This window comes from Mobula birostris, chromosome 5 (assembly GCF_030028105.1).
Source record: "Mobula birostris isolate sMobBir1 chromosome 5, sMobBir1.hap1, whole genome shotgun sequence".
NCBI classification, from domain to species: Eukaryota; Metazoa; Chordata; class Chondrichthyes; order Myliobatiformes; family Myliobatidae; genus Mobula; species Mobula birostris.
Window position 1 is genome coordinate 129642668 of NC_092374.1, and position 20509 is coordinate 129663176.

Consider the following 20509-nt stretch of genomic DNA (forward strand, 5'->3'; position numbering starts at 1 on the left):
TTCTTTAGCATTTTGTCTGTTTTTTATGAGGCTGAGTTGCTAGCTATACTCAACCCAGCACAGATGGAAAGCGTGTAAGGAGCCAATCAGATTCAAACCCGCACCCATAGAGTACGGCACAGAAAAGGCCCTTCAATCCATCTAGTCCATGTAAAAGCCATTTAAGCTACCTACTCCCATAGACCTGCACCGGGACCATAGTCCTCCATATCCCTACTATCCATGTACCTATCTAAACTTCTCTAAAACATTGAAATTGAGCTTGCATGCACCACTTGTGCTGGCAGCTTGTTCCACACTCTCATGTCTCCCTGAATAAAGAAGTTTCCCCTCATGTTGCCCTTAAACTTCTCGCCTTTCATTCTTAACCCATGACCTCTGGTTGTAGTCCGACCCAACCTCAGTGGAAAGAGTCTGCTTGCATTTACCCTATCTATACCCCTCATCATTTTGTATACCTACTCACCTCAAAGTCCGGTAGGGCTGATGCCACTACACCACCGGCCAGCTCCTTTTCATTGGTTATATATTATAATTGTTAAAATCCTACCTTAGAACCACTACAAAAATATTGGTTCTGTGTCTGAAATTATTTGGAGTGTCTGAACCATAAAACAACCAAAATTAATCCAGTATGATTTACTCAGTAACAAAGGTCTTATTTCATTCTTTCATTAACCGCAGGTGTCTCTGGTGCAATACTAAAAGCTGCAGGTAGTTCTGTACAGGCGGAATGTGCTGCTCAAGGTACTGATCATTTCAATGTTACGCGTTTCTAGCAAATATTCCTTGAAGATCAAAATGTATAGAGCCTCTCACTGTGGAAAAAATTCTCTCTTTATCAGTCAGGGGAAAGATGACAATGAATATTGGTCAGACAGAATATGGAGGTAGATTGGGTGGGGATAGACTGGAGACAGAAATGGAAGCTGTCAGTTCATAAGAAACTTTTCTAGTTCAAAAAGAGATATGAGGAAAGATGATACAGCTCAAATATCTGTTGGCCCTGTATTGAAATATTTGATTTACTCTTCAAAAGGTGGTTACTTAACAGAATGGCATTAATGGAAGATTGCAGGTAGCTGGTTAATTCTGCCTAAAGCTCTATCAGTTGGATGAGATTATTTCCGGGTGAAATGAATTCATGGGTGTCCCAGATGCTCCTTCAAATTACTTACAGGTTCTTTGGTTCCTGGGATGAAGTGGATTCTATTCTATATTGGCCAGGAGTCAAAAATCTTTAAAGTCAATTTGTCTTGAACACGGTAGTGTGCATCCTCGCTCCTCAGTTTCTGTGTGCTCCTGATAAATGGACTTGAGGTTTTCAATAGCATGCTGTGTCTTTTCCAAGAGATTCCCAGGAGTCAATGAGGATGTTGCACTTCTCTTAAGGAGGTTTTGAATCCTGTCCTCCCATAATATTAACAAGGTATGGAGAATAGCAGTGAAGGCAACTCCTCAGACCAGAAGGAATTTATTTATTTCTTTACTTAGAGATACAGTTCAGTAATGGGCCCGTGCCCAATTACACCCATATGACCAATTAACCTACTAACCCGTAGGTCTTCGGAATGTGGGAGGAAACTGGAGCACTTGGGAGAAAACCCATGGGAAGAACGTACAAACTCCTTGTAGACCTGGAATTGAACCTGGGTCACTGGTACTGTAATAGCATTTTAGTAGTCGCTACGCTGCCCTTCAGCCATGAGGCTTTTGACACAGCCGTGGATAATTTCATGACTAGGCTAGGGTTAAATCAGGGGTTGCTGAACGGTGCAGCTCAAGGGGCCTATTCCACATTGAATCTCAATAAATAAATATGTAAGAGACAGTCACCTTTAGTTGCTAGCATTTAATTAGCCACCTGAATCAAGTGTATCTGAGCAATGCTGTATATATAGTTTAGTCACAGTGAAATTCTTCAATTCCATTCTTAGGTTCTCAACCAGATGGGAGTATTGTAGTGACCAGCAGTGGCCAACTTCGGTGCCAATATATTGTGCATGTGATACGTGCAGTGAAACCAGCTATCATCACTGCATCTGTAAGCAAGGTCCTTCAGGAATGTGAAAAGCTGAATGTCACCACTGTTGCATTCCCAGCCATGGGGACAGGTAAAGTCCTCCCCTTTTGAGCAGTTTTGTCAGTTGGTTCTGTGACTTGATATTTTCCCTGACATGGTTCTTCTGAGGTTCATTATTATCTGCTTGGATTTCATTCAGGTAAAGGAGGGGTCACTGCTGAAGATGCTATCAACGCAACATTCAGAGGACTGGAGGATTATTTCTTGAATGTCACATCATCTAACATGAAAACCATTTCCATCGTTGCCTTTGAACCACACATATATGATTATTTTGCTGATTTTTTCAATAAAAAGGTATGTAACTCCACTGCAAGTGCAATGGTAAGTGCTGGCTCATGCAAAATTTCAGTTTTCACCAGATATTTTTTTAGAAAAGAAGAACCAATTACATAATGATTCCACGCCGTACTTTTGTTTTTTCAGCAGCTTAGGACAGCAGTAGTCACCACATAATGTTTCTGCCACTACTTGGTGAGATCAATGCAGATCTGAGACCTAATAATAAACACAAGAGATTCTGCAGATGTTGGAAATCCAGAGCAACACACACAAAATGTGGGAGGACCTCAGCATGTCAGGCAGCATCTATGAAAATGAACCAACAGTCGACATTCCTAATGTTCTCTATAGTACACATGGAAAGCAAAAAGCTGCTGATACCAAAATTAACATTATTAATTGAACTGTCAGCTTCTGTTTTTGGTGGGGTAATGTTCCACATTTCAAATATGTGAGTTAACTGGCATTGATGTTGAAGATATATCCTTGACATCCCCATCAACCGAAAGGTTTTTCCTCTGTAGATCTATTCAATTCTGTTGAAATTCCCAAGAGTCTCAATCATATTACTTCATAAAATTCATAAGCCAGTGATTACAAGCCTGGTTTGTGCAATTTATGATTGATTAGACTGATACAACTTTCCTGCATTCCTTTGAAAAATAGATAGGTAGACAGCAATGGAAATGCACCTGGTGAATTTATGTGATGATGGATTTAGTATATGAAGAGAGGTTAAACAGGCTTAAACAAAGAGTGGTCTTAGGTAATATATAAAATTCCAGCAGGTGTTTACAGGTAGATACAGGGATGTAATTGGTTGGTGTAATGTTGACTCAAAATAGAAGGTTTGTCGTTCAAAGTACATTTATTATCAAAGTATACAAACATTATACAACTTTGAGATTCATCTGCTTTCAGGCAGGTACAAAGCAAAGTGTAAAGGATTTCTTCTTTTATGTTACTGCTAAGGCTAATAAAAATGGTTTCTTTGTTATGTTAACTGCTGAGACAGTGGTTCTCTCTAGCAGCTTGTTTGGATTATAATTACTGATAACGAGAATTGTATTCATTTGCTAACCAATTGGGATAGATGTTATTCTTTCTTGCGTGTCTGTAAGCTATTGTTTTCATGGGCTTTGGGGCAGAAGGTGCGATGGGGACAGAGGGAGGAGACGCGATGCTGTAAACTGGGCGACGGAATGGACCCCGAGCGGGAGTCTGAGGCCCAGGGCCTTTGGCGAGGAGAGGAGGCGAGGACAGACTCGTGTGGAGCGTCTGGTTGACTACCGTGGTTGGTCCCAGGCGGCGGGTCGAGGAGGTCGGAGAGGATCGAATGGTGGAAAGAAGACTCTGTTAATTGAGCTTCAAGGGTTGTGCACAAAGTAGTTGAACTTTGATAAGTTTGGCGCCTTTTACTTTTATATTTTATCTCGATTAATTACATAATTCCAGTAGATCTATAAATTGTAATCATTTAATCGTATATGGTGTATTGTCTGTTATTTGGCGAGGTGGGGTACATCACACAGCATCCACATAAACTTGATTACCCAGTTTGGTGGGCCGAAGGCTGCTCCCCCTAGACGAAAGGGAGCTGAGTGAGCCTGAGGCTTACCAGGGGGCTACAAAAGAAACCCTATAGAACCTTTTTTTTTTTCAAAAAAAGACCATCAGACGCCCAGTGTGCAGAGGGAAAAAACAGATCATGCAAACAATAAATGTAAGCAAATAGCATTCAGAACTGAAGTTCAGAAAAGTGAACCCACAGACTAGAAGCCAGTCACATCACTGCAGCCGTTTCAGAAGCCCGTTAGTTGCAGGCCACAGCCTCAGTTCAGCAAAGGGATGAGTAAATCTCATGGAGCAGTGAGCTGAACGAGCCCATCCCTCCCTTCTGGCTCCGACACACTGACCTTTTCAATCTAACCCAGTACTTAAATGGTCCAAACAGCAGGTCGTTCCTTGTGCATGGATTTTCTTCACCTAGAGTGCACTGAGTTTTTGGAATTATTTACTGACAGGCACACAAAAGAAATCGATAGATTTTGGGCATTGATGGAATTAATGGATTTGGGATAGTGCAGGAACATAGTGAAGAGCCAAGAGATCAGTCATGATCTTACTGAATGGCAGAGGAGATTTGATGGGTTGTATGAGCTGTGTAATTCTGCGCCCCTAGTTGTGTAATTTTTTGTAAATGTTGTTTCCAGGACACTGCACACATCACTTGATATGAAAACTTCTTTGAACCTTTTCAGTATTTTATTTATTGAAGTTATGACTAAATTTAATCCTGAAATTCTACCTCAATTCATTTTGACAATGCAAAATGGGAAAGGGAAAGGATGGGAATATATTTAAAGTGCACACAACTTGAGGTAAGAAATTGCTGGGTCATTTCAAACGACCTGCAATCTCAGATTTATATATTTCAGAATTCTGAAAATTTCAAAGAAAATTAATATAGATAAGGGTTTCGGCCCGAAACGTCAACTGTACTCTTTACCATAAATGCTGCCTAGCCTGCCGAGATCCCCCAGCATTTTGTGTGTGTTGCTCAGATTTCCAGCATCTGCAGATTTTCTCTTGTGACATAGATATATTAATTCAGTTTGAGATATTTAGAGAATTAATTTTCAGTGCAGACTCGACCCTTGATGGGTATCTGCACCTGCAAATACAAACCTAGACTTCCAACCAATCCTACTCAAGGTTCAAGAGTGTTTAATGTCATTTCCAGTACATAGTTGTAAAGGAGCACGAAGCAATTGTTACTCCAGGTCGGATACAGCACAACAAAAACACAATTAAGAAAAAGAGCACAATAATAATACTACACCACCAAGAGCTACCAGTTGAAAGCAAATGGTTAAAATTACCTTCAAACTTGAAAATGACATTCATAACCAGACTGTAAGATTACTTACTTGAACTAGACTTATTCTCTGTGCTGCCAATCCCTCTGGATCTTGAGCAGAGACTATAAGGCCCACTTCTCTTTATTTCATGCTGTTGCTCTAATCTTTAAAAGACGAAGTCAAGTCAAGTTTATTGTCATTTAACTTATATACATATATACTACCAAAGAAGACAACATTTTTCCAGACTAGGGTGTAAAGCACTGTAGTACACATTACACACAGTAACTTAGGGAAGTAAGAATTAAATCTACAAATGAATTACACATACAGTAGATAAACAAAGTGAAGTGCATAAATTAAATATAGTATTCTGACAGTTCTTGCTTCCCTGAGAGCTACACGTTTCCTGATCTATAGGAAGCATCACGATCCCTCAGCCGTGCACAGGCCGCAGGAGGAAGCCATGACTTTGGATTTGCCCTCACACAGATGTGTTTCATGTTGGTAATACCTCCAGTACACAACACATGTTGAATAGGTGAACTGATTGAAACTCCAGAGTCCTGATTTTACACTCCATTCACTTTTATATCTGAGGCATAAGAAGAAGAGTGGGCTTTCTAAATTTAAACTGCGAAATAGATTGCAATGTTATACCTAACCTGTAAATGCAAATTTGAGGCCCATTCCGACAGTCAGACATTGACTGTCTTGACTTCGGTTTTATGTTGTATTTTAAACATACTTTACACCTTTGGCAGGGAGTATGGTCTCTCTTGAGTGCTAGTAATTTTCTGCTGTATTCATTATTTCAGCTAATATTCTGTTTATAAAGCACAGGCCGAAACATAAATCGTATAAAAGATAAATCTGTCACTGTTACACCCTAAATCTTCTGATTCAGATAGATATTATCAGAATGTTAGCTTATTTTCTCACTGGAGGTATAATCCTCTTTAATATCCATGTATTTTAATAACTAGCTGAAGACCAGAATCAAAGTAGAGAATAAGACATCAATTATACATCGGGGTGTATAAAGCCTATTTTACTTTACAATTTTTTTGACTGGAAATAACTTATTGTGGTGGAGTAACTGATGCTTAAAATTTTAGTGGCTACATTTTCACTTGGATAAAATTGTTCATTCATCCAAAATAGTTTTCAGTCTCTGTTAGAGTTCTTAACATCTCAAAAAATTAATATATCTCAGTCCTTAAGAAGGGTCTCAGCCTGAAAAGTTGACTGTTTATTCATTTCCATAGATGCTGCCTGACCTGGGTTCCTCCAGCATTTTGTGTGTGTTGCTCTGAATTTCCAGTATCTGTGGACTTTCTCGTGCTGAATATATCTAATGAGTTATTTCAATATTATACAACAGTGGGCTTTAAATATTTCTGCTTTATTCATCAGATCAAGACATGATACTAAATTAAAACTTTTTTTTTCTCATCTGAACATCTCAGGCTACGGCTCCAGTCACCGTGAATTCATCAGGTAATCACTAATTCCATGCTAACAAGATTTAGTTATTCTAGAAATGTGTATCTAATCTCCGAATTCTATAAATATGTTACATTTTAGGCTTTACAATATTTTCTGTAAATTTTGTTGAAATATGTACACATGGTATGATTCATAAAATGCCAGCTATGTGAACTTTAACATATTTCTTATGAAGCGATCTTTACTAACAATAAGTATGACCCAGTCCACAGGACTGTAAGACTACAGATCAATTTGCAACTGCATTTTTCACACGTGTACAGAACCTCTGTTGACTTGGGCATGTAATTTTTGATACATGGTTGTTCTTAATCTAAATTCCCATTGTTATGACAAAACCTTGATAATTTGTAAACTGCAAAAGTGTGACCAACTTGGATCTGGTTAGGCCAGTGAAATTTTAAAAACTTATCACATGGAGGCAGACACAAAAGACCCCTTCTACTTGTACAGCAGCATTTATAAACCTTTGATGGGCCACCAGTAGCCACATCCTTTGCATAGTTACTGAAATACACTGTCTGTACTTATAAGTGGTGCAAGCAATAAAAGTAAGCAAATAGCATTCAGAACAAAAGTGAGTTCATCGACACGAAACCTGAACCAGCCGGAGCAGGCCAGCAGCCCCAGCCTCAGTTCATCACACGGCGGAACAAAACATCGCAAAGCCCAGAGCAGCCCCAGCCTCAGTTCATCACACGGCGGAACAAAGCGTCGCGAAGCCCAGAGCAGCCCCAGCCTCAGTTCATCACACGGCGGAACAAAGCGTCGCGAAGCCCAGAGCAGCCCCAGCCTCAGTTCATCACACGGCGGAACAAAGCGTCGCGAAGCCCAGAGCAGCCCCAGCCTCAGTTCATCATACGGCGGAACAAAGCGTCGCGAAGCCCAGAGCAGCCCCAGCCTCAGTTCATCATACGGCGGAAGAAAATGTCGCGAAGCCCAGAGCAGCCCCAGCCTCAGTTCATCATACGGCAGAACAAAACGTCGGGAAGCCCAGAGCAGCCCCAGCCTCAGTTCATCACACGGCGGAACAAAACATCGCGAAGCCCAGAGCAGCCCCAGCCTCAGTTCATCACACGGCAGAACAAAGCGTCGCGAAGCCCAGAGCAGCCCCAGCCTCAGTTCATCATACGGCGGAACAAAGCGTCGCGAAGCCCAGAGCAGCCCCAGCCTCAGTTCATCATACGGCGGAAGAAAACGTCGCGAAGCCCAGAGCAGCCCCAGCCTCAGTTCATCATACGGCAGAACAAAACGTCGGGAAGCCCAGAGCAGCCCCAGCCTCAGTTCATCATACGGCGGAACAAAATGTCGCGAAGCCCAGAGCAGCCCCAGCCTCAGTTCATCACACGGCGGAACAAAGCGTCGCGAAGCCCAGAGCAGCCCCAGCCTCAGTTCATCATACGGCGGAAGAAAACGTCGGGAAGCCCAGAGCAGCCCCAGCCTCAGTTCATCATACGGCGGAAGAAAACGTCGTGAAGCCCAGAGCAGCCCCAGCCTCAGTTCATCACAAGGCGGAAGAAAACGTCACGAAGCCCAGAGCAGCCCCAGCCTCAGTTCATCATACGGCGGAACAAAACATCGCGAAGCCCAGAGCAGCCCCAGCCTCAGTTCATCACACGGCGGAAGAAAACGTCGCGAAGCCCAGAGCAGGCCTCAGTCTCCGTCTCAGTGCAGTGAAAAACGGAGCAGCAAGCAGAATCAGCCCAGCCCTCGCCTCTGGTCTCAACACCCTGCCTTTTCAGTCCATCAGTCCCAGCTCTTAAATAAATTAAAGTTCACAATAATAAATAAAAACACAATAAATATAAGTACATAACTTATATACATTGTATGTCCATAAAATTGCAACAGACACAGGACTTATCTGTACAAAAGGTGATTCTGACAGGAAGTGATAAGTACTGGTGCTGGGGGGCATGGTGGGGTGGTGGGTTAGTGGGTGGAGCTGTCGATCAGCATTACTGCTTGGGGAAAGTAACTGTATTTAGGTCTGGTGATCCTGGCGTGGATGCTATGTAGCCTCCACCCTGCTGAGGGCAGGAAAAACAGTCTGTGAGCAGGGTGGGTAAAATTCTTCATGATGTTACCAGCCTTTATTAAATATAAATTACTTGTCTATTCACAGTTCAACAAAAAAACCTGTTACCTACACAGCTGAAAATCCAAAACACTATTGTAGAGGTAAAGGCAGGGGATATAACGCAAGAAAATGTCGACGCAATAGTAAATTCCACAAATACTACACTGAATCTCAATTCCGGTAAGCAAACCTTTGTTTGTGTTCAACATTACGTGTACAGGGATTTAATTTATTTGATTTTGAACATTTATGATAAAATATTCCTGTAAAATGGCAGATGTAGTGAGTTAGTCAGGCATATAACACCTGGAATTAAGAGTCTGTAATCTTTTATCAAGGCTCCAGGATCTGAAGAAGCTTGAACAATTTAAAAAAAAGGAAAAGAAAAGAGAATTGGATATTTTAGGTCTTGCAAATTAATCAGAACATGTCCATTCAGTTTGAGGCAATGGCTGTTTTAATACACGACTTCATTACAATTTCATGTGTCAAAAGTTGTGACTGTATTCTGAGTGGGAATTGGAAATGTCCTTGTAGGAAAGAACAAGCTGGCTTAACTGCTTGTGTGGCGGGGTAGAGATAAGTCTCTACCAAAGGAGATGTAAGGCGCTCCTCCTCTCCACTAGCCTGTAGGTGACCCTTGGACAAGGTACAAGGCTTAGCACCTGCTAAGCCGATTGCCCTCACCCACCCACCCCCCCGATCAAGATTCAAGGTCACGTGAAGCCATGGGAGTAGGTGCTGGATGGTCGTACAAGCAGCTGGTGCATAACACAAGTCCTGATTAAGCGACCACTGACACCAGGCAAACAATCTCTGTAGAGTATTGATAATGGTTGGAGTCAGCAGTCTTGTGAAGACACTGATCAGGAGAAGTCAATGGTGAACCACTTCTATAGAAAAATTTGCCAAGAACAATTTTGGTCAAGACCACATCATACAGCATGGCACATAACGAGCAAATGAAATCGGGCTGCTGGACAGCGCAGTTTGAAGGCTAGAAGGGCCTATTCCACGCTGTATCTCAATAAATAACTAAAAGAAGAATAAAGAGCAGGATTCCTGCATTTCCTTTCTGATCACTGCAATTCCGGTTTCTGCACTTCATTTTGACTCACTCCAGCTTGAATTCTTCACTTCCTTCTCACTAGAAATATTACTATAACTGCAATATCTAACAAAGTAAAGTTAATTAAGCGTACTGGGCTACAAATAGAAATAACATTCAATAGTTCAGCAAAGTCTGACACCACACAATTTATGCACAAACTAAATTATTGGAAGTTTCGCTGTATCTTCAGTGGTAACATAAAAATGAAAGGGCCGTACGTTTTTGTTAATGATTGTAAGCTTAGTAACACACAAAATGCTGGAGAAATCAGCAAATCAAGCCTCATCGATGGAGGGGAATAAACAATTGATGCTTTGGTTTGAGACTTTTCATTTGAGCTGGTCAAGATTTCCAGCATCTGTAGAATCTCCAGTTTATAGGAAGCTAAGTGATGTAATTTTCCCTGACTGAAAATAAATTAGCCATTCAAAAACTGTTTGTTTTTTCAGGTGTCTCTAAAGCAATATTAGCAAAAGGTGGCCAGACTGTCACTGATGAATGCAAGAACTTGGGTAAGTTACAGATGTACGTAACCATTACATTAAAACAAAATATCCAGGAAACAAGTGATTTGTGAATATTGTAAATTAGCAGCATCTAAAATTTCAGAGATTTATCTTAATAAAGAGGTACAAATATTCTATTGGATTTGCCAGTAGCCACATGGAGGAACAAATACAGTACTGTGCAAATGTCTTCAAAGTTTCTTTTTCTTTGTAATTTATTTTTTATTGAAGTTCATCATCAAACAAACATTTCCATAAAATATATTTTAGACACTGTACATATATATCATATAGTCACATTTGTCTCAAATCTCCACATAATATTTATCTGAGGTATACACATAGAAAGGAGAGGAAAGAAAGAACAATCAAAAGAAGAAAACAATGTACAAAGTGGGGAGTGATCTCTTTTTTTCCAACATATTCATTGACTTGTGAGAATAAAATCAGGCATATGAGGTGTTATGTAGTTAAACCATTTTTCCCAGTATGAATCAAATTGTTCCAACTTATGATTAACAGATGCTGTTATCTTCTCCATTTTGTAAATGTCCATTGTAATTTCCATACATACATTTAAAGTTGGGCTCTCCTGTGATAACCATTTCCTGGTAAGGATCTTTTTACCAGCCACCAGCAGTATATTCATTAAATATTAGTCTCTTTTCAACCATTCTTGAGGTATATACCCAAAATATATGGTCTTACTTTCTAGGGGTATTTCACATTTAAAGATGTCTTGTAGGGCATTGTGCATTCCACTCCACTAGTCTTTGATAACAGGGCATTCCCAGAAAATATGATAATGGTTTGCATTTTGACTTCCACAATTTCTCCAGCAAATAGGGAGGTTACTATCATAATGGGATTTCTGAGAGGGTGTAATAAAATATCTTATCAAGTTTTTCCACCCGAACTCCCTCCATTTCTGATATTTCTGATCGCGTCCAAGATATCCTGAAGTGGGAGGGTGAGGAGCCAGAGGTCGTGGTACATATAGGTACCAATGACATAGGTAGGAAAAGGGAAGAGGTCCTGAAAGGAGAATATAGGGAGTTAGGAAGGGAGTTGAGAAAAAGGACCACAAAGATAATAATCTTGGGATTACTGCCTGTGCTACACGACAATGAGAGTAGGAATGCAATGATGTGGAGGATAAATGCGTGGCTGAGGGATTGGAGCAGGGGGCAGGGATTCAATTTTTTGGATCACTGGGACCTCTTTTGGCGCAGGTGTGACCTGTATAAAAAAGACGGGTTACACGGAGAATTGCGAGGGCTACTGAGGTGACTTTAAATTAGAATGGTTGGGGGGGGGTGGGAATCAAATTAAAGAGACTAGGAGAGAGGAGATTAGTTCACAATAGGGGGATGGGAACAAGTGCAGAGAGACAGAGGGGTGTAAAATGAGGATAGAGGCAAAAAGTAGTAAGGTGAAAAGTAAAAGTGGCATGCCGGCAAATCCAGGGCAAAAATCAAAAAGGGCCACTTTTCAACATAATTGTATAAGGGCTAAGAGTGTTGTAAAAGCAAGCCTGAAGGCTTTGGGTGTCAATGCAAGGAGCATTCGTAACAAGATGGATGAATTAAAAGTGCAGATTGTTATTAATGAATATGATATAGTTGGGATCACAGAGACATGGCTCCAGGGTGACCAAGGATGGGAGCTCAACATTCAGGGATGTTCAATATTCAGGAGGGATAGACATGAAAGAAAAGGAGGTGGGGTAGCATTGCTGGTTAGAGAGGAGATTAACGCAATAGAAAGGAAAGACATTAGCCGGGAGGATGTGGAATCGATATGGGTAGAGCTGCATAACACTAAGGGGCAGAAAACGCGGGTGGGAGTTGTGTACAGGCCACCTAACAGTAGTAGTGAGGTTGGGGATAGCATTAAACAGGAAATTAGAAATGTGTGCAATAAAGGAACAGCAGTTATAATGGGTGACTTCAATCTACATATAGATTGGGTGAACCAAATTGGTAAGGGTGCTGAGGAAGAGGATTTCTTGGAATGTATGCGGGATGGTTTTTTGAACCAACATGTCGAGGAACCAACTAGAGAGCAGGCCATTCTAGACTGGGTATTGAGCAATGAGGAGGGGTTAATTAGCAATCTTGTCGTGAGAGGCCCCTTGGGTAAGAGTGACCATAATATGGTGGAATTCTTCATTAAGATGGAGAGTGACATAGTTAATTCAGAAACAAAGGTTCTGAACTTAAAGAAGGGTAACTTTGAAGGTATGAGACGTGAATTAGCGAAGATAGACTGGCAAATGATACTTGAAGGGTTGACGGTGGATATGCAATGGCAAGCATTTAAAGATCGCATGGATGAACTACAACAATTGTTCATCACAGTTTGGCAAAAGAATAAATCAGGGAAGGTAGTGCACCCGGGGCTGACAAGGGAAATTAGGGATAGTATCAATTCCAAAGAAGAAACATACAAATTAGCCAGAAAAAGCAGCTCACCTGAGGACTGGGAGAAATTCAGAGTCCAGCAGAGGAAGACAAAGGGCTTAATTAGGAAAGGGAAAAAAGATTATGAGAGAAAACTGGCAGGGAACATAAAAACTGACTGTAAAAGCTTTTATAGATATGTGAAAAGAAAAAAGATTGGTTAAGACAAATGTAGGTCCCCTACAGACAGAAACAGGTGAATTGATTATGGGGAGCAAGGATAAGGCAGACCAATTGAATAACTACTTTGGTTCTGTCTTCCCTAAGGAGGACATAAATAATCTTCTGGAAGTAGTAGGGGACAGAGGGTCCAGTGATATGGAGGAACTGAGGGAAATACATGTTAGTAGGGAAGTGGTGTTAGGTAAGTTGAAGGAATTAAAGGCGGATAAATCCCCAGGGCCAGATGGTCTGCATCCCAGAGTGCTTAAGGAAGTAGCCCAAGAAATAGTGGATGCATTAGTTATAATTTTTCAAAACTCTTTAGATTCTGGACTAGTTCCTGAGGATTGGAGGGTGGCTAATATAACCCTGCTTTTTGAAAAAGGAGGGAGAGAAAAACCAGGGAATTATAGACCAGTTAGCCTAACATCGGTGGTGGGGAAAATGCTAGAGTCAGTTATCAAAGATGTGATAACAGCACATTTGGAAAGCAGTGAAATCATCGGACAAAGTCAGCATGGATTTGTGAAAGGAAAAATCATGTCTGACGAATCTCATAGAATTTTTTGAGGATGTAACTAGTAGAGTGGATAGGGGAGAACCAGTGGATGTGGTATATTTGGATTTTCAAAAGACTTTTGACAAGATCCACACAGGAGATTAGTGTGCAAACTTAAAGCACACTGTATTGGGGGTAAGGTATTGATGTGGATAGAGAATTGGTTGGCAGACAGGAAGCAAAGAGTGGGAATAAATGGGACCTTTTCAGAATGGCAGGCAGTGACTAGTGGGGTACCGCAAGGCTCAGTGCTGGGACCCCAATTGTTTACAATATATATTAATGACTTAGATGAGGGAATTAAATGCAGCATCTCCAAGTCTGCAAGAAGTGCATCCAGCTACAGCTCCTGACAAACCGCGTTAGGGAACTGGAGCAGGAACTGGATGACCTGCGGATCATTCGGGAGAATGAGGAGATCATAGATCGTAGCTACAGGGAGGTAGTTACGCCAAAGGAGCAGAGGACAGGAAATTGGGTCACTGTCAGGCGAGGGAAGAGGAAAGGGCAGGCAGAGCAGGGTTCCCCTGTGGCCATTCACCTCAACAACAAGTATACTGCATTGGATACTGTTGGGGGGGGGGGTGACTTACCTGGGACTAGCGGCAGTAGCCGGATCTCTGGCACTGAGTCTGGCTCTGCAGTGCAGAAGGGAGGGGGGAGAAAGAGGAGAGCGGTAGTGATCGGGGACTCGATAGTTAGAGGTGCAGATAGAAGGTTCTGTGGTCGTGACAGAGAATCCAGGATGGTTTGTTGCCTCCAGGTGCCAGGATCAAGGATGTCTCTGATCGATTGCATGACATTCTGAAGTGGGAGGGTGATCAGCCAGGTGTCGTGGTGCACATCGGTACCAATGACATAGCAAGGAAGAGTGAAGAGGTCCTGGACAGTGAGTATAGAGAGCTTGGTAGGAAGTTGAAAAGCAGGACCTCAAGGGTGGTAATCTCAGGATTGCTACCTGTGCTAGGTGCCAGTGAGGGTAGGAATAGGATGCTCTGGAGGAAGAACAAGTGGCTGAGGAACTGGTGTAGGGGGCAGGGTTTCAGATTTCAGGATCATTGGGACCTCTCCTGGGTCAGGTGGGACCTGTACAAGAGAGACGGGTTACACTTGAACCACAGGGGGACCAATATCCTTTCAGGGAGGTTTGTTAGTGCTGTTGGGGAGGCTTTAAACTAGATTTGCAGGGCGATGGGAACCAGAGTGCCAGAGCTGACAGTGTGGCTGGGGTGAAAATAAATTATGTTGAGAGTTTAAGCAAATCCGCTAATAGAAAGGTTGTGAGTGGTGGTAAAAATCTTCTGAGGTGTATATATTTCAATGCTAGGAGTATTGCGGGGAAGGCGGATGAGTTGAGGGCGTGGATTGACAAGTGGAATTATGATGTTGTAGCAATTAGTGAAACTTGGCTACAGGAGGGGCAGGACTGGCAGCTTAATATTCCAGGGTTCCGATGTTTCAGATGTGATCGAGGCAGAGGAATGAAAGGTGGGGGAGTAGCATTGCTTGTTAGGGAAAATATTACAGCAGTGCTCAGGCAGGACAGATTAGAGGGCTTGTCTACTGAGTCCTTATGGGTGGAGCTGAGAAACAGGAAAGGTATGGCCACATTAGTGGGATTGTATTACAGACCACCCAATAGTCAACGAGACTTGGAAGAGCAAATCTGCAGAGAGATAGCAGGCAACTGCAGGAAACATAAAGTTGTGGTGGTAGGGGATTTTAATTTTCCATACATTGATTGGGACTCCCATACTGTTAGGGGTCTAGTTGGTTTAGAGTTTGTAAAATGTGTTCAGGGAAGTTTTCTAAATCAATATACAGAGGAACCAACTAGAGGGGATGCAATATTGGATCTCCTGTTAGGTAACGAATTAGGGCAAGTGACAGAAGTCTGTGTAGGGGAGCACTTTGGTTCCAGTGATCATAACACCATCAGTTTCAATTTTATCATGGACAAGGATAGATCTGGTCCTAGGGTTGAGGTTCTGAACTGGAAGAAGGCCAAATTTGAAGAAATGAGAAAGGATCTAAAAAGCGTGGATTGGGACAGGTTGTTCTCTGGCAAAGATGTGATTGGTAGGTGGGAAGCCTTCAAAGGGGAAATTTTGAGAGTGCAGAGTTTGTATGTTCCTGTCAAGATTAAAGGCAAATTAAATAGGAATAAGGAACCTTGGTTCTCAAGGGATATTGCAACTCTGATAAAGAAGAAGAGGGAGTTGTATGAAATGTATAGGAAACAGGGGGTAAATTAGGTGCTTGAGGAGTATAAGAAGTGCAAGAAAATACTTAAGAAAGAAATCAGGAGGGCTAAAAGAAGACATGAGGTTGCCTTGGCAGTCAAAGTGAAGGATAATCCAAAGAGCTTTTACAAGTATATTAAGAGCAAAAGGATTGTAAGGGATAAAATTGGTCCTCTTGAAGATCAGAGTGGTCGGCTTTGTGCGGAACCAAAGGAAATGGGGGAGATCTTAAATAGGTTTTTTGCGTCTGTATTTACTAAGGAAGCTGGCATGAAATCTATGGAATTGAGGGAATCAAGTAGTGAGACCATGGAAACTGTACAGATTGAAAAGGAGGAGGTGCTTGCTGTCTTGAGGAAAATTAAAGTGGATAAATCCCCGGGACCTGACAGAGTGTTCCCTCGGACCTTGAAGGAGACTAGTGTTGAAATTGCAGGGGCCCTGGCAGAAATATTTAAAATGTCGCCGTCTGCGGGTGAAGTGCCGGTGGATTGGAGAGTGGCTCATGTTGTTCCGTTGTTTAAAAAAGGATCGAAAAGTAATCCGGGAAATTATAGGCCGGTGAGTTTAACGTCAGTAGTAGGTAAGTTATTGGAGGGAGTACTAAGAGACAGAATATACAAGCATTTGGATAGACAGGGGCTTATTAGGGAGAGTCAACATGGCCTTGTGCATGGTAGGTCATGTTTGACCAATCTGTTGGAGTTTTTCGAGGAGGTTACCAGGAAAGTGGATGAAGGGAAGGCAGTGGATATTGTCTACATGGACTTCAGTAAGGCCTTTGACAAGGTCCCGCATGGGAGGTTAGTTAGGAAAATTCAGTCGCTAGGTATACATGGAGAGGTGGTAAATTGGATTAGACATTGGCTCGATGGAAGAAGCCAGAGAGTGGTGGTAAAGAATTGCTTCTCTGAGTGGAGGCCTGTGACTAGTGGTGTGCCACAGGGATCAGTGCTGGGTCCATTGTTATTTGTCATCTATATCAATGATCTGGATGATGATGTGGTAAATTGGATCAGCAAGTTTGCTGATGATACAAAGATTGGAGGTGTAGTAGACAGTGAGGAAGGTTTTCAGAGTCTGCAGAGGGACATGGACCATCTGGAAAAATGGGCTGAAAAATGGCAGATGGAGTTTAATACTGACAAGTGTGAGGTATTGCACGTTGGAAGGACAAATCAAGGTAGAACATACAGGGTTAATGGTAAGGCACTGAGGAGTGCAGTGGAACAGAGGGTTCTGGGAATACAGATACAAAATTCCCTAAAAGTGTCGTCACAGGTAGATAGGGTCGTAAAGAGAGCTTTGGTACATTGGCCTTTATTAATTGAAGTATTGAGTATAAGAGCTGGAATGTTATGATGAGGTTTTATAAGGCATTGGTGAGGCCGAATCTGGAGTATTGTGTTCAGTTTCGGTCACCAAATTACAGGAAGGATATAAATAAGGTTGAAAGAGTGCAGAGAAGGTTTACAAGGATGTTGCCGGGACTTGAGAAACTCAGTTACAGAGAAAGGTTGAATAGGTTAGGACTTTATTCCCTGGAGCGTAGAAGAATGAGGGGAGATTTGATAGAGGTATATAAAATTATGATGGGTATAGACAGAGTGAATGCAAGCAGGCTTTTTCCACTGAGGCAAGGGGAGAAAAAAACCAGAGGACATGGGTTAAGGGTGAGGGGGGAAAAGTTTAAAGGGAACATTAGGGGGGGCTTCTTCACACAGAGAGTGGTGGGAGTATGGAATGAGCTGCCAGACGAGGTGGTAAATGCGGGTTCTTTTTTAACATTTAAGAATAAATTGGACAGATACATGGATGGGAGGTGTATGGAGGGATATGGTCCGTGTGCAGGTCAGTGGGACTAGGCAGAAAATGGTTCGGCACAGCCAAGAAGGGCCAAAGGGCCTGTTTCTGTGCTGTAGTTTCTATGGTTCTATGACACGAAGCTGGGTGGCAGTGTTAGCTGTGAGGAGGATGCTAAGAGGATGCAGGGTGACTTGGATAGGTTAGGTGAGTGGGCAAATTCAGGGCAGATGCAATTTAATGTGGATAAATGTGAGGTTATCCATTTTGGTGGCAAAAACAGGAAAACAGATTATTATCTGAATGGTGGCCGATTAGGAAAAGGGGAGGTGTAACGAGACCTGGGTGTCATTATACATTGAAAGTGGGCATGCAGGTACAGCAGGCTGTGAAAAAGGCGAATGGTATGCTGACATTCATAGCAAGAGGATTCGAGTACAGGAGCAGGGAGGTACTACTGCAGTTGTACAAGGCCTTGGTGAGACCACACCTGGAGTATTGTGTGCAGTTTTGGTCCCCTAATCTGAGGAAAGACATTCTTGCCATAGAGGGAGTACAAAGAAGGTTCACCAGATTGATTCCTGGGATGGCAGGACTTTCATATGAAGAAAGACTGGATCGACTAGGCTTATACTCGTTGGAATTTAGAAGATTGAGGGGGGATCTTATTGAAACGTATAAAATCCTAAAGGGATTGGACAGGCTAGATGCAGGAAGATTGTTCCCGATGTTGGGGAAGTCCAGAACGAGGGGTCACAGTTTGAGGACAAAGGGGAAGCCTTTTAGGACCAAGATTAGAAAAAACTTCTTCACACAGAGAATGGTGAATCTGTGGAATTCTCTGCCACAGGAAACAGTTGAGGCCAGTTCACTGGCTATATTTAAGAGGGAGTTAGATATGGCCCTTGTGGCTAAAGGGATCAGCGGGTATGGAGGGAAGGCTGGTACAGGGTTCTGAGTTGGATGATCAGCCATGATCATACTGAATGGCGGCACAGGTTCAAAGGACCGAATGGCCTACTCCTGCACCTATTTTCTATGTTTCTGTGAACTGGTACACTTCCATTGATACCTCCATATTATTGTCTATTCTTCCCCGGATATTATTATCCCTCCTTCCTTTTCTCATTTTGTTTTAATGTATGAAGTTGAATGTGTTTTAAGATTTGACATACCCTTATACATGCTTGAAATTATTCTACTACCGTTGTCTGAACTATATGCTTTTCTATAGCTCTATCAAACATGTGCTTGCCTTGGTTACATTTTTAACCATCCTATTAACATACTGTCGCATCTTTAAATATCGATAAAAGTCTTGTTTTTCTAACAAGTGTTTCTCTTTGAGCATTTCAAAACTGAACAGTGTTCCTTCTTTCATTATATTGCAAATAGCTGTTATTCCTTTAGCTGTCCAGTCCTCAAATCTAGCATCTAGTTTATTCGGCGTAAAATCTGAGTTATATGCACACCATTTAAGAATTGCAATGTCTCTCTCTAGTTTATATTCTTTTATAATAGTTTTACATATTTTAAGAGTCCATTTCACCCATGGGTCATCAATAGTATTTATGTAACTGTGTAGGTTGTTATCAGCCAAAATTGCCTGTATGGGAATGGAACGTATCCTCTCCTCAATGTTTTTCCATTGAACGTCATATGATAGGTTGCACCAGCATATCACAGCTCTCAACTGTGCTGCAAAATAGTAATAGGAGAATAGAGAAGGTATGCCCCAACCCCTTTTTTCCTTGGCTAATTGCAAAGTTTTGAGATGAACTCTAGGCCTTGTAACTTGCCATATATATCTTGATAGCATCTTGTTCCATTCATTGAATTGATTTTGGTTAATCTCTGTTGGTAGGGTCTGAAAGAGATATAGTAGTCTGGGCAGTATATTCATTTTAATAGATTCAATTCTTAAACTGAGACCAAGAAAAGGAATTAGGTTCCATCTTGTTGTATCTTCCTTAATTTGTTTATATATAGGCTGATAATTGCATTCTGATAATTTTGCCAAATCTTTTGGCATAATGATGCCCAAGTAGTTGACACTCTGTTTGCCATGCCCAAGGATATCTACTTTCAATTTCTCTTGGTGGGCTATAGTTATATGGAGGTAGTTGGGTTTTATCTATGTTGATCTTGTATCCTGATAATTGGCCATATTGTTCAAAGGATTGCATCAATTTAAGTAAACAGTATGTTGGTTGCCCTAGATAGATCAAAATGTCAACAGGCCAGTATATGTTCTATCCTTTTAACAGTAATTCCCGTGATATCTTCATTTTGTCTGATGTGTTGAGCTAATGGTTCCAGATATAATGTGAAGAGTAGCGGTGACCATGCACAACCCTGTCTCATGCCCCTTTCTAGGGTAAAATTATTAGATAAATATCCATTGATTTTAATCCTAGCAGTAGGATTGTCATGTAGTGCCTGTATAGTTTTTAATAATTGTGTCATGTAGACCAAATCTATATAAAACTCTGTAAAGAAAATTCCAATTAACCGAATCAAATGCCTTTTCAGTATCCACGCTTATCACTATTGCTTCAATTTCATTTTTTTTATATATGATGTGATGTGTCCATCGTATGTTGTCTTCTGTTTGGCTTTGTTGTATAAAACCTGTCTGATCATTATGTATCAGTGTGGGTAGAAACTCTTCAAATCGTTTGGCCATGATGGAGGTAAATATTCTATAATCCACACTAAGAACAGATATTGGTCTGAATGACCCACGTTCCATTTTATCCTTGCCTTCTTTCGGTATAGCTGAGATTATCACCTCCTTCCAGCTGGATGGCATTTGCACCTTTCTTAGAGCCCAGTTCAGTGTGGGGAG

At 41.6% G+C, this 20509-nt stretch overlaps 1 protein-coding gene across 2 annotated transcripts in view; it reads left to right on the top strand.

The window, feature by feature from the left end:
• Positions 1-20509, top strand: part of LOC140197969 (protein mono-ADP-ribosyltransferase PARP14-like) — a 104581-nt gene that overhangs the window by 44069 nt on the left and 40003 nt on the right. For both annotated transcript variants that reach the window (XM_072258657.1, XM_072258658.1), the window contains 6 exons: positions 685-747; positions 1938-2114; positions 2223-2380; positions 6696-6726; positions 8861-8995; positions 10376-10438. In XM_072258657.1, the coding sequence (XP_072114758.1) occupies positions 685-747; positions 1938-2114; positions 2223-2380; positions 6696-6726; positions 8861-8995; positions 10376-10438 (627 nt within the window). The remainder of the gene's footprint in view (positions 1-684; positions 748-1937; positions 2115-2222; positions 2381-6695; positions 6727-8860; positions 8996-10375; positions 10439-20509) is intronic.